The 13032-nt window shown below is 37.6% G+C and overlaps 1 protein-coding gene across 6 annotated transcripts in view; it reads right to left on the minus strand.

The window, feature by feature from the left end:
• Positions 1–13032, minus strand: part of RRM1 (ribonucleotide reductase catalytic subunit M1) — a 42185-nt gene that overhangs the window by 14006 nt on the left and 15147 nt on the right. For 5 of the 6 annotated variants that reach the window (XM_082340321.1, XM_082340325.1, XM_082340320.1 and 2 more), the window contains 6 exons: positions 9931–10031; positions 8124–8183; positions 7232–7271; positions 6808–6970; positions 2237–2378; positions 139–222 (listed from right to left, as the gene is read on the minus strand). In XM_082340321.1, coding sequence (XP_082196447.1) covers positions 139–222; positions 2237–2378; positions 6808–6970; positions 7232–7271; positions 8124–8183; positions 9931–10031 — 590 coding nt within the window. The remainder of the gene's footprint in view (positions 1–138; positions 223–2236; positions 2379–6807; positions 6971–7231; positions 7272–8123; positions 8184–9930; positions 10032–13032) is intronic. The other variant, XM_082340323.1, reaches the window with a different exon arrangement.

A 13032-nucleotide genomic window follows, 5' to 3' on the forward strand; every position in this document is an offset into this window, starting at 1 on the left:
TATACTCATTAAATTGATCATAAAAGTGGAAAAAAAGCAAAGTTGTTAGAAACATACACAATGAGCCATCTTATTATAAGCATATATGAGAAAAGATTTTCAGTTCTGGTTTCTAGGACTTTCAGTAACAGAGCATACCTTGTTTCCACCTTGATCCACATATCGAGCTGTGTTGTTATATACTCTCAACATCGGTACAAGACCGTTGGAATTGCCATTAGTCTGAAAGAGAAACTGAGGATAAAGGCATCTGGAGGAGAAATAGGGGGCTCAGCAAGGAAAAGAACAAAATGGTTCAACAGTGGACAAATCACTCTCTCCCAGTCTACGGTTTCATCTGCTCCCCATCTCTTCCTCTGCTTTTAAAACATAATGCCCAACATAAAATAAAATTTTGCTGAATAAATCACAATTATGTACAAAGTTATTTCATGGCATCTCTAATTTACAATGAGAAATAACAACTACAAGTCAAAAGAACCCAAAATCAGGATAGCTAAATTTAAACCCCACACCTTCAAAAGGTCATTATATAAAGAAATACTTTGGGTAGAGTAAAAATGCTACTACAGTATCTTTTTCCCAAAAGAATTCAAGGCAATTCACAATAAGAATTATATGCAATGGATAAATCAAGACAATAAGGTAAATGGAGATTCTCAGCAATACATGGATTCTAGAATGAAGATGGAAAAAAATACATAAACTCCTAAGACTAGAAGATACCGCATCAAATTTTTAAAATAATCCTTCTAACCCCAAGGCAAGCCTTTAAACAGCCTACAAAGATAAGTGAGCAATGGCTCACCCTACTATTATATAATGAACACCACATAATGGAATGGTTTTCTTCTGGACTCTAACTTTATTCTATAGGGTTAGATATTTTCTTCACCTTACAGAGGAGGAAACAAACTCAGAGATGTAAAATAACTTGCACTAGGCCACACTACTAGTAATTAGTGAAGATAGGATTTAAATCCAGGACTTACCCAAAACCACTACTTTTTTCTTTTTTTTTCCTAATTGAAGTCTGGTTGATTTACAATAGTTAGTTTCAGGTGTACAGCACAGTGATTCAGCATTTTTGCATATTATACTCCATTATAGGTTATTACAATATAATGGGTATAATTCCCTGTGCTATACAGTAGATCCTGGTTGCTTATACATTTTAATATATAGCAGTTTGTATCTGTTAATCCCATGCCCCTAATTTGTCCCTCCCCCCTTCTTGCTCCCCTTCAGTAACCACAAGTTTGTTTTCTTTATCTGTGAGTCTGTTTCTGTTTTGCATATGCATCCATTTGTATTATTTTTTAGATTCTACTCGAAACCATGATCTTGACTCCCAGTGAACAGTGAACTAGAAGAGATGAAATTTACCTCATAAAGCGACAATGTTTAAAGCTTGAATCTTGGCTCTATCACATATTAAGTGACTAATCTCTGTAAGTAATTTAACTTTCTAAGCTTCAGCTTCCTCACTTATCAAATGAAGACTTTGTGGCTATACTCACAAAGTTACTATAAGGAATAAAGTTTACTGTGTCTGTAATGATATCTATCTCATAAGGCTGTAGTAAGGGTTAAATGTGTAATTCACATAAAACTTTTATAACAGATTCAGCATGTAGTGAGCAATGAATAATAATAATGCTATCATTATTGCTAAAATAAATCAGGATTCCAAAATCTGACCCTAGAGACCATCTAATCAACCTCTAATAAGACAGATGAAAATGAGACCAGAAGTAGTGAAATTACTCAGTCTAAGTCACACAGCCAGTAAGTAATTAACAGAAATCCAGGTCTCCCAAGCCCCAGCAAATGCCCTCTCAATCACAAGCCTGGTTGCTTATGGACCTGAATCTCTCTAAGCCTATACATTTTTATTTATTTTTTTTTAAATTTATTTATCTATTTATTTATTTTTGGCTGTGTTGGGTCTTCGTTTCTGTGCGAGGGCTTTCTCTAGTTGGCGGCAAGCGGGGGCCACTCTTCATCACGGTGCGCAGGCCTCTCACTATCGCGGCCTCTCTTGCTGTGGAGCACAGGCTCCAGACGCGCAGGCTCAGTAGTTGTGGCACACGGGCTTCGTTGCTCCGCGGCATGTGGGATCTTCCCAGACCAGGGCTCGAACCCGTGTCCCCTGCATTGGCAGGCAGATTCTCAACCACTGCGCCACCAGGGAAGCCCAAGCCTATACATTTTTAGTCACACAACAGAGGCTTACCCCAGCAATGTAGCTGCCAGTAGCTCGAATACAACTCACAGCAACACCAATTCCCCCAGCCGACTTGGATATCAATGCACACTGCTTTAGAGTGTCATAAATGCCTTCAATGCTATCATCTTTCATACTCAGAAGGAAACAGCTACAGGGGAAAAAAGTCACAACTCAGCAAGGAACCGAAGCAAAGCAGAATCAAAAAATGACTATATAATCCAAAGACAGTAAGTTAGGCAAATAAACAATTTGAAGCTTACAAAATTCCTAGGGGTTTTTAGAAGGAAAAAAACAAAACTTTTTACTGGATATGACACAATAGGATATATCAACATATATTGTTTTAAAATCACCTTGCTGCCTACCCTAGAAGCCTTCCTGGAAGGAAGGCTTAGAGATAAGTCTAAAAATATTAGCTTCCATGTTCACCAGACTGCAAATGTGCCATTATAACATTTTCTCATGTAAATTCCTAAGCATACATAACACCTTTTCAACCTATTAGTAAGCCAAGAAAAATTAAACATTTATGAAAAAAACCCCACCTATCCAATACTGAACCAAATTTGGTATGTCCATCAAAATTTAGCTTCCTTACAGTCTTTTTGAAGACTACCTGTGCTTTGGATCTTATCCTCCTACCCCAGGAACCTTAGTCTTCCAATGATCCCTTCACTAACTTAAATATTCAACCAATCAGATGGACTCTGTTGACTTTTTCTATTAAATATTCAGATATTCAGAAAGGTACAGAGAAAAATATAACATATACTTTGTATTTACCACCTACCTCAAGAAATAAGATACTACAAATATAACCTAATTACAATCATATACCATTTCCATGCCTTTCTACGTTCTTTTAGCATTGACATATGTTCCACATTTTTAAAATTTCTGGTTCCATATTAATTTATCTTTCTGTAACCCGCTTTTATTTAACTCAATACTGTTAGAGATTCATTCCTACTGATACATATAGGACTAGTTTATTTTCACTGCTGTAAGGTATTCCATTGTATGAATATACCAATATATTTGTCCATTTGCCTGCTGGTGGACATTTGGATTATTTCCAATTTGTTTGCTATTCTAAACAATGCTGCTGTGAAAGTTCTTAAACATATCTCCTTGTGCTTATGTCTAAGGATTTCTATAGGGTATAAACCTAGGAGAGGAATTTCTGGGTCAAAAGATATGCATGTGTTCCCATTCTCCAAAGTGAATGGGTAAGTATACTCCATCTAGCAATGCATGAGAGTTCCCTATGTTCCACATTCTTACCAATACTTACTATTATCAGCCTTTTAATTTGTATCAATCTGTTGGGTATGAAATATCTCATTATGATGTTAACTTTCATTTTCTTAATCACCAGCAAAGTTTATCATCATCTCACGTGTTTATTAGCCAATCAGTTTCTTCCACAAATTAGCCCATGTTTCTATTTGGTTTTGTGTCTTTCTTATAATCCTTCAACAGTTAACATACATTGCAAATATCTTCTCCCAGTCTGAAACTTTTTTCACGGTATTTGGTTCACAGAAGTTTTAAATTTTAATGTAGTCAAATTTTCCTTTATATTGTTTGCTTATTATATCTATTTTAAGAAATCCTTCACTACTCTGAGGTCATATATAATCTACCAAGATGTAAGTTGATAGTCATGTCTGCAGCTCACTTTCAAATGACTCAGCCAAAAATTTTTTTTTAATTTTAAAGATAAAAAATACATATATATGGCAAAATGTTAGTAATTTTTTTTTTATTTACTTATTTTTGACTGTGTTGGGTCTTCGTTTCTGTGCGAGGGCTTTCTCTAATTGCGGCAAGCGGGGGCCACTCTTCATCGCGGTGCGCGGGCCTCTCGCTATCACGTCCTCTCTTGTTGCCGAGCACAGGCTCCAGACGCGCAGACTCAGTAGTTGTGGCTCACGGGCCCAGTCGCTCCGCGGCACGTGGGATCTTCCCAGACCAGGGCTCGAACCCGTGTCCCCTGCATTGGCAGGCAGATTCTCAACCACTGCGCCACTAGGGAAGCCCCAGTAATTTTTTTTATCTAGGCAGAAGTGAGTGTATGGGTGGAGTTCACTGTCCTTTTCTTTAAATTTTCTGAATGTTTGAAATTCATATTAAAAAGTTGGGGAGGAAAATATTTATTTTCTCTATATGTTCTTCTAAAAGATTTTACTTTCACATTCTCTTGAATTTATTTCTATATATGGCATGAAGAAGGGAAATCTAATTATACTTTTCCCCATAGGATAACCAATTTCCTTAGCACTGTTTTCCCAATGAAATGCAATGACACCCTGTTATTCATCAAGTTCCCATATAAGCCTGAATCTCTTTTTGAGCTCTCTGTTATGTTCCAGTGGCCAGAGCAAATACTACACTATCCCAGAGTAAATATCATAAAGTATGGTATTTACTCTGGGATAGACAAACCATGCGTTTATAGTAGTCTTGAAATCTGGTAGGACTTTTTCTTCAAAACTATCTTGCTATTTATATTAGTTTCCTGTAGCTGTCCTAACAAATACCACTAACTCAGTGGCTTAATATAGAAATTTATTCTCTCACAGTTCAGGAGGCCAGAAGTTCAACATCAGTTTCACTGGGTCAAAATCAAGAACATTCCTCCAGAGGCTCTAGGGGAGGATATATTCCTTGCCTCTTCCAGTTTCTGGTGGCTCCTTTGCTTGTAGCCCCATCACTCCAATTTCTGCCTCTATCTACACACTGTCTTCTTTTCTTCTGTATGTATCATATCTCCCTCAACCTCTCTCTTATAAGGATATTTTTACTGGATTCAGGGCCCACCTGAATAATTCAGGATAATCTCCCTATGTCAAGATCTTTCTTAATCATAACTGCAAAGACTGGTTTCCTTATAAAGTAACATTTACAGGTTCCAGGGATTAGGACCTGATATCTTTGAGCAGCACTAGATTATTCTTAGCCTTTTGTTCTTCCATATAATTTTTAGAATCAGCATGTTGAAATTGTGACTGGAATTACACTGAAACTATAGATTAACTTGGGAAAAACTGACATTGTTACAATATTAAATCCATTTATGAATGTAAGATCACTCTCCATTTATTTGTTTTTTAACGTCCTTCAATTACATTTTAGAATTTTTTCCTTAAAAGCCTTACACACCTTTCATTAGATTTATTCTTGGGTACCTTCCAGTATTATATGTTTTAAACTTAAATCTTCTAACAGCTAAAGTACAGAAACTCAACTGATTAATTTGTTGAATTTACATCCAGATATTCTGCTGAAATCTCTTTTTAATTCTAATAATTTGTCTGTAGATGCTCTTCAGGAATCATTACAGTTTCGTTCCCTCATTTCCAATCTTTTTTTTTCTTATCTTACAATGCTGGCTCAGGCCTCCACTACAATGCTGAAAACAGAGGTCCAATAGATCTAAGTTTTTAGTGGATTATCTTTTACCAAATAAAGGAAGTTATTTTCTATATCTATTTTGCTAGTTTTTTTATTATGAAAGTATTAAATGATATAAAATGTTAATGCAATGAATTACATTAATACACTTTTTTTTAATATAAATTTATTTATTTTATTTATTTATTTTTGGCTGCATTGGGTCTTTGTTCCCGCACGCGGGCTTTCTCTAGTTGCAGCTAGCAGGGGCTACTCTTCATTGTGGTGCACGGGCTTCTCATTGCAGTGGCTTCTCTTGTTGCGGAGCACGGGCTCCGGTAGTTGTGGCGTGCAGGCTCAGTAGTTGTGGCGCATGGACTCAGTAGTGGCAGCACATGGGCTTAGTTGCTCCGCAGCATGTGGGATCTTCCCGGCATGTGTCCCCTGTATTGGCAGGCAGATTCTTAACCACTGCGCCACCAGGGAAGCCCTAATACACTTTTTGATGTTCGCATATCCTTGAGTTCCTTGGATAAACAAACTTGCTTAGGGTGTATTAGTCTTTTTTTTTTTTTTTTTTTTTTTTTACAAATTACCAGACTCCATTCCAGTGTTTCCTTTCTCAGAAAATGGCACCATAATAAATCCTGTTACTCTACCCATAAACTCAGGAACCACTCTTGACTCATATCCAAATCATCAAATTCTATCAATTTTACCTCCCAAATCTCCTGAATTTGTCTATTTCTCTCAATCTCTACTTTCAACTCCCTAACCCAAAATACCATAATCTCTCATACAGACTACGATTAGAGTCTTCTAATTACTGTCAGTATCTACTTTTAAAAAAAAAAGCTTTATTGAGATATAATTCACATACCATACAACTCCCCATTTAAAGTGTACAATTAATGGTTTTTAGTATATTCACAGAGTTGTACAACCATCACCACAATCATGTTTAAAATTTCATTATCGGCATTTGTCTCTCTTCAATTCATTTACCACATTGCAGTAAGAGAGCTTTCCAGAAAGTAAATCTCATTTAATCAGAACAGGAGTGATTAAATGTATATCAAATTAATTTTTATGTGAGGAACTGCCTAGTTTCTTTAGGTCAAGGTTTATTTCCCTAGCAAAAGCATTTCAGAACATTAAAAGCGACTATAGATGACGCATACCTAGAAAGTTGTGGGCGGTTGGTGCCAGCATTGAAGAGAGTGGGAGAGGCATGGGTAAACCACTTCTCAGAAAGAAGGTTGTATGTTTCAATAGCAGCATCAATATCTTCTTTGTGAATGCCCACAGATACCCTCATCAGCATATGCTGTGGTCTTTCAGCCACTAAAAACAAAAGAGGAATTTTCACATAATGGGACATGTCAGAAAAACTAGGCTGAGATATGTACTTGAGTCAAAAAAAGGAACACCAAAAGGCAATTTTAAAAATTTTACACCAATAAGCAGCAAAATTATTCATAAACTAAACCTAAAGTTTAAAATGTTATTTAGAGTTTAAATAGAAGTGTTAAGGCTAATAGCTCAAAGCTCTATTTTCAACATAATGAATAGAAGATGTAACACACAAACACATTCATGTCTCACCTTTTCCACTGATCTTCAACAAATAGGATCGCTCCAGCGTCTAGAAAAAGCAAAACAACAAAAAACTTCCAGAGCATAGTTTTTAAAGACATAGTAGATATATCATTCACAATAAGGCAATCTATTTAAATCTTCTCCGTTTTTAATATAATCTTAAATGACAAGAATAGCATATTTCATTTTACTAGCTTTAGCTTAGAACATTATCAATTGGCTATTTGTTTTGGAAAAGACTGCCTGAAAATTTCTGGAAAAAGCCAGCTCTATATTAATACGTATAATGTTAATAGCAGAAGTTGTAGTATTCATCACCACATCATAATGGTTAACATTTATGAAGTGCTTATAACAGGCTAGGCACTGATCAAAGCAACACACACACTCACTTACTCCTCAAGAGAATTTGCTGTTGAAATTTTATTATTATCCCCATTCTAAAGGTGGAAACTGAGGACAGAGAGATTAAGTATCTTGCTAATAAGAAATGGAGCAGAGATTTGAACCCAGGTGGTCTGACACCTACATTCATGTTCTCAATCACTACATAATACTGTTTATCAACACAAAAGTACCTAGAAAAGCACTTGGCACATAGTAGGAATTCAATAAACAGTTGTTGCATAAACAGTAGAATATGGAATCATTCTGGCAAATTATCTGCATAACTCCAAAGGTATCCAGAAGTAATATTTGGAAAATTTGAAAATTGCAAATGAATAAGCTATCTTTCTGTAATTCAAACAACCACCACCAACCTAACCCCACTAATCCCACAGGTCCCCCAACTCCCAACAAATTACTACCTCTATAATTGTATCACTAAAACATAAACAAAAACCTGTATTTCCTGATTCAAGGAGGAATTCCCACTTATTTGAAACCCATTATTTACCTTAAAGCCAAAGTAATTATAAGAGAAATCTCGGTCATAGATAATGGCAGAATTCAGGCGCTGGTGAAGGTAAAAAAAAAAAAACAAACCCATAATTAAGATAATTAGACTTATTTTCACAAACTCTGGTATCTTTCAGCCCTGACTCCAGAACTAAAATTGACATAGAATATAAAAGAGATAACACTAAGTATTACTGTTATAGAATAGAAATCCATACCTGATGTCAAGAAAAAAAAATTATATAAATTGAGTATCCTAATTAGGTTTAAAAACATGTACATTAAAAGACCAGAAGAAAACATGTAAGTATAAGTTGTATATAAGTAAAAATATATATGTGACTTTCCAAACTTTCCCTATTATGTTTACAGTACATCTCTAAAGAGGGAAAGAACATGAGCATAAAAGGGACTATATTATCACCCTTAAACATGTTTTTAGATTAGCTATTACTCCAAAAGTATTGGAGCCATATAATTACTAATATGTATTTTTATCTTCCATTTTAAACTGCACATAACAATATATAAGATAAATAATTACGTTAATTCTAAGGCTCATCAAATCCATGGTCCTTTAGCAGGTTTTAAACAAACTACTGCTGTGACAGTAATATTTTAAAGCAGAACTGGCCATTGTTACAAGCTTTTGTAGGCTATAGAGCCATTTAAAGAAAACAAAAGCAATTAGGTACAAATAATCATTTTGGATGGAGAAATGTGGAGCCAGTCTTTCAAAATACTATCAGTGTTTCCATATAAGGATCCATGTCCAAGGACTTGAAAAATCTATACAAAACTCTTCCCTTCCTCTTAAATTTTTAAGGGCATCTTTGTTGCCAAAGACAGGTAGGGGCCTTGCATGAATAATGGAGAACTGAAATACTTGATTATCAATATTTATTTTTTAGATACAGGTTTTTGCTGTTGTCGTTTTATTTTTGTTTTTCACCTGTCTTCAAGATTATACATATGAACAACACACAACTCAGTTTTCTCTCAGCCTCTTTAACATCAGATACCTATTTAGAGACAGCCGACTAATCATTCTATTACCTACAGTTAAAAGTGGTTTCTAATCTGTGCAGATATCGATGGTAAATAAATCCTGTGTGCAAAGGGTCTGGCTGGACCGACCCATCTTTTCCCTTCTGTTCTCTGGGTTGTAGTTAAGAAAGGGGTTGAAACACAAATAGATAATTTTTAAGTTGCTGAGCAAGAAGATCTTTCAAAATTTTACCTGAACCACCTTTTTGGATGTCAGTTTGGCAATGTCTACTAAAATTTTAAATGTACATACTCTTTGGCTCAGCAATTCCACTTAAGGGATTTACCTTACCGATACACTCATCTACGAGTAAAGCACTACCATACAAGGATATTCACTGCAGCGAAAAATGGAAAACAAATATTCATCACTAGAGCAATTCTTACATATATGTATAATGATGATACAGCTATAGAATGGAATTCTACGCAGGTAATTCATAAATGCTAATAAAGAACTATCTCTAAGATATACTTGCAAGTGAAAAAGTAACAGAAAGAATAGTATGCACAGTACACTACCACTAAAAGGAAAAATAAAGGTACACATACGTGTATTATAGAATAGCTCTGGAAAAATACATTTTAAAATGACAAAATGTTGTTGTTTCTAGAGAGGAAAACAAGGATTCAGAGAAGCAGAAAGAATTAATTTTTATTTCTATCTCTTGTAGTGTTTAAATTTCTAAAAATGTCCTTATTGTCTTAAAAAAAAAGAATCTATAAAAAATTTTTCACCAGAAAAGCATTATACATACATCTTTATTGGCCAAAACAATATCCACTGTTGACCTGGCCACCATGGGAGAGTGTTTGCCATTATGTGGATTTATGTAGTTGAAGAGGTCTTCCATTACATCTAAAAACAAAACAACAGAAAATTAAAATATCAAAATCACTTGACAGCTAATTCAATCTTCAGGTAACAGTTTAAAACAGTGGTTCTCAACCGTTTTTCATCCCAACCCACCTTAGTACCTAGCACAGAAAGTGCTCAATGAACATACACACGTTTAATAAACATATAAGGAAATTTATATATTTATAAGCTAAATAAGGAAACAATCTTCCAGAGTTAGAGTGAGCATAGGCTCCTGTACTTTGAAAAAGACTGCCAGATGATTCTGACATATAACCCCATTGAGAATTACTGGTTGAAAATAAAGAAAAACAGAAATTATAACCTCTTCTCAAGTTTTTTTTTATCCTAACAAAACAGAAACTCAACTTAAAATTCAAAACCTGGGGGTCTGGGCAAGATGGCGGAAGAGTAAGACGCGGAGATCACCTTCCTTCCCACAGATACATTAGAAATACATCTACACGTGGAACTGCTCCTACAGAACACCCACTGAACGCTGGCAGAAGACATCAGACCTCCCAAAAGGCAAGAAACTCCCCACTTGGGACTACTTGGGTAGGGCAAAAGAAAAAAGAAATAACAGAGACAAAAGAATAGGGACAGGACCTGCACCAGTGGGAGGGAGCTGTGAAGGAGGAAAGGTTTCACACACTAGGAAGCCCCTTCGCGGGCGGAGACTGCGGGTGGCGGAGGGAGGAAACTTTGGAGCCACGGAGGAGAGCACAGCCACAGGGGTGTGGAGGGCAAAGCAGAGAGATTCCCGCACAGAGGCTCGGCGCCGAGCAGCACTCACCAGCCCGAGAGGCTTGTCTGCTCCCCCGCCGGGGCGGGGGCGGGCGGGGGCTGGGAGCTGAGGCTCAGGCTTCGGATGGATCCCAGGGAGAGGACTGGGGTTGGCGGCGTGAACACAGCCTGAAGGGGTTAGCGCACCACAGCTAGCCGGGAGGGAGTCCGGGAAAAAGTCTGCAGCTGCCAAGAGGCAAGAGACATTTTCTTGCCTCTTTGTTTCGCGGTGCGCAAGGAGAGGGGATTCAGAGCGCCGCCTAAACGAGCTCCACAGACGGGTGCGAGCCGCGGCTATCAGCGCGGACCCCAGAGACGGGCATGAGACGCCAAGGCTGCTGCTGCCGCCACCAAGAAGCCTGTGTGCGAGCACAGGTCACTCTCCACACCTCCCCTCCCGGGAGCCTGTGCAGCCCGCCACTGCCAGGCTCCCGTGATCCAGGGACAACTTCCCCGGGAGAACGCACAGCGCGCCTCAGGCTGCTGCAACGTCAGGCCGGCCTCTGCCGCCGCAGGCTCGCCCCGCCTCCGTACCCCTCCCTCCCCCCCCGCCTGAGTGAGCCAGAGCCCCCGAAGCAGCTGCTCCTTTAACCCCGTTCTGTGTGAGCGAAGAACAGACGCCCTCAGGCGACCTACACGCAGAGGCGGGGCCAAATTCAAAGCTGAACCCCGGGAGCTGTGCGAACAAAGAAGAGAAACGGAAATCTCTCCCAGCAGCCTCAGAAGCAGTGCATTAAAGCTCCACAAACAACTTGATGTACCTGCATCTGTGGAATACCTGAATAGACAACGAATCATCCCAAATTCAGGAGGTGGACTTTGGGAGCAGGATATAATAATTTTTCCCCTTTTCCTTTTTTTGTGAGTGTATATGTGTATGCTTCTGGGTGAGATTTTGTCTGTATAGCTTTGCTTTCACCATTTGTCCTAGGGTTCGGTCTGTCCATTTTTTTTTTTTTGTACTTAAAAAATTTTTTTTCTTAATAAATGATTTCTTAATAATTTTTTCCTTATTTTCTATTTTTAAAAATTAAAAAAAATTTTTTTCGTAATAAGTTTTTTCATATTTTTTATTTTAAAAAATTAAAAAGATTTTTCTTCATAAATTTGTTATTAATAATTTTTTTCTTATTTATTATAAAAATTAATATTTATTTTAAAAATTTAAAATAATTTTTTCTTAATAAATTTTTTCTTATTAATTTTTTTCTTATTTTTTATTATAATAGCTTTATTTTATTTTATCCTCTTTCTTTCTTTCTTTCTATTTTTTCTCCCTTTTATTCTGAGCCATGTGGATGAAAGGCTCTTGGTGCTCCAGCCAGGCATCAGGGCTGTGCCTCTGACGTGGGAGAGCCAAGTTCAGGACACTGGTCCACAAGAGACCTCCCAGCTCCACGTAATATCAAACGGCGGAAATCTCCCAGAGATCTCCATCTCAACGCCAAGACCCAGCTCTACTCAACGACCAGCAAGCTACAGTGCTGGACACCCTACGCCAAACAACTAGCAAGACAGGAACACAGCCCCATCCATTAGCACAGAGGCTGCCTAAAATCATAAGGCCATAGACACCCCAAAACACACCACCAGACGTGGACGTGCCCACCAGAAAGACAAGATCCAGCCTCATCCACCAGAACACAGGCACTAGTCCCCTCCACCAGGAAGCCTACACAACCCACTGAACCAACCTTAGCCACTGGGGACAGATACCAAAAACAACAGGAACTACAAACCTGCAGCCTGTGAAAAGGAGACCCCAAACACAGTAAGATAAGCAAAATGAGAAGACAGAAAAACACACAGCAGATGAAGGAGCAGGGTCAAAACACACCAGACCTAACAAATGAAGAGGAAATAGGCAGTCTACCTGAAAAAGAATTCAGAATAATGATAGTAAAGATGATCCAAAATCTTGGAAATAGAATAGACAAAATGCAAGAAACATTTAACAAGGACGTAGAAGAACTAAAGAGGAGCCAAGAAATGATGAAAAACACAATAAATGAAATTAAAAATACTCTAGACGGGATCAATAGCAGAATAACTGAGGCAGAAGAACGGATAAGTGACCTGGAAGATAAAATAGTGGAAATAACTACTGCAGAGCAGAATAAAGAAAAAAGAATGAAAAGAACTGAGGACAGTCTCAGAGACCTCTGGGACAACATCAAATGCACCAACATTCGAATTATAGGGGTCCCAGAAGAAG

This window comes from Balaenoptera borealis (genome assembly GCF_965194805.1).
Source record: "Balaenoptera borealis genome assembly, chromosome: 11".
NCBI lineage: Eukaryota > Metazoa > Chordata > Mammalia > Artiodactyla > Balaenopteridae > Balaenoptera > Balaenoptera borealis.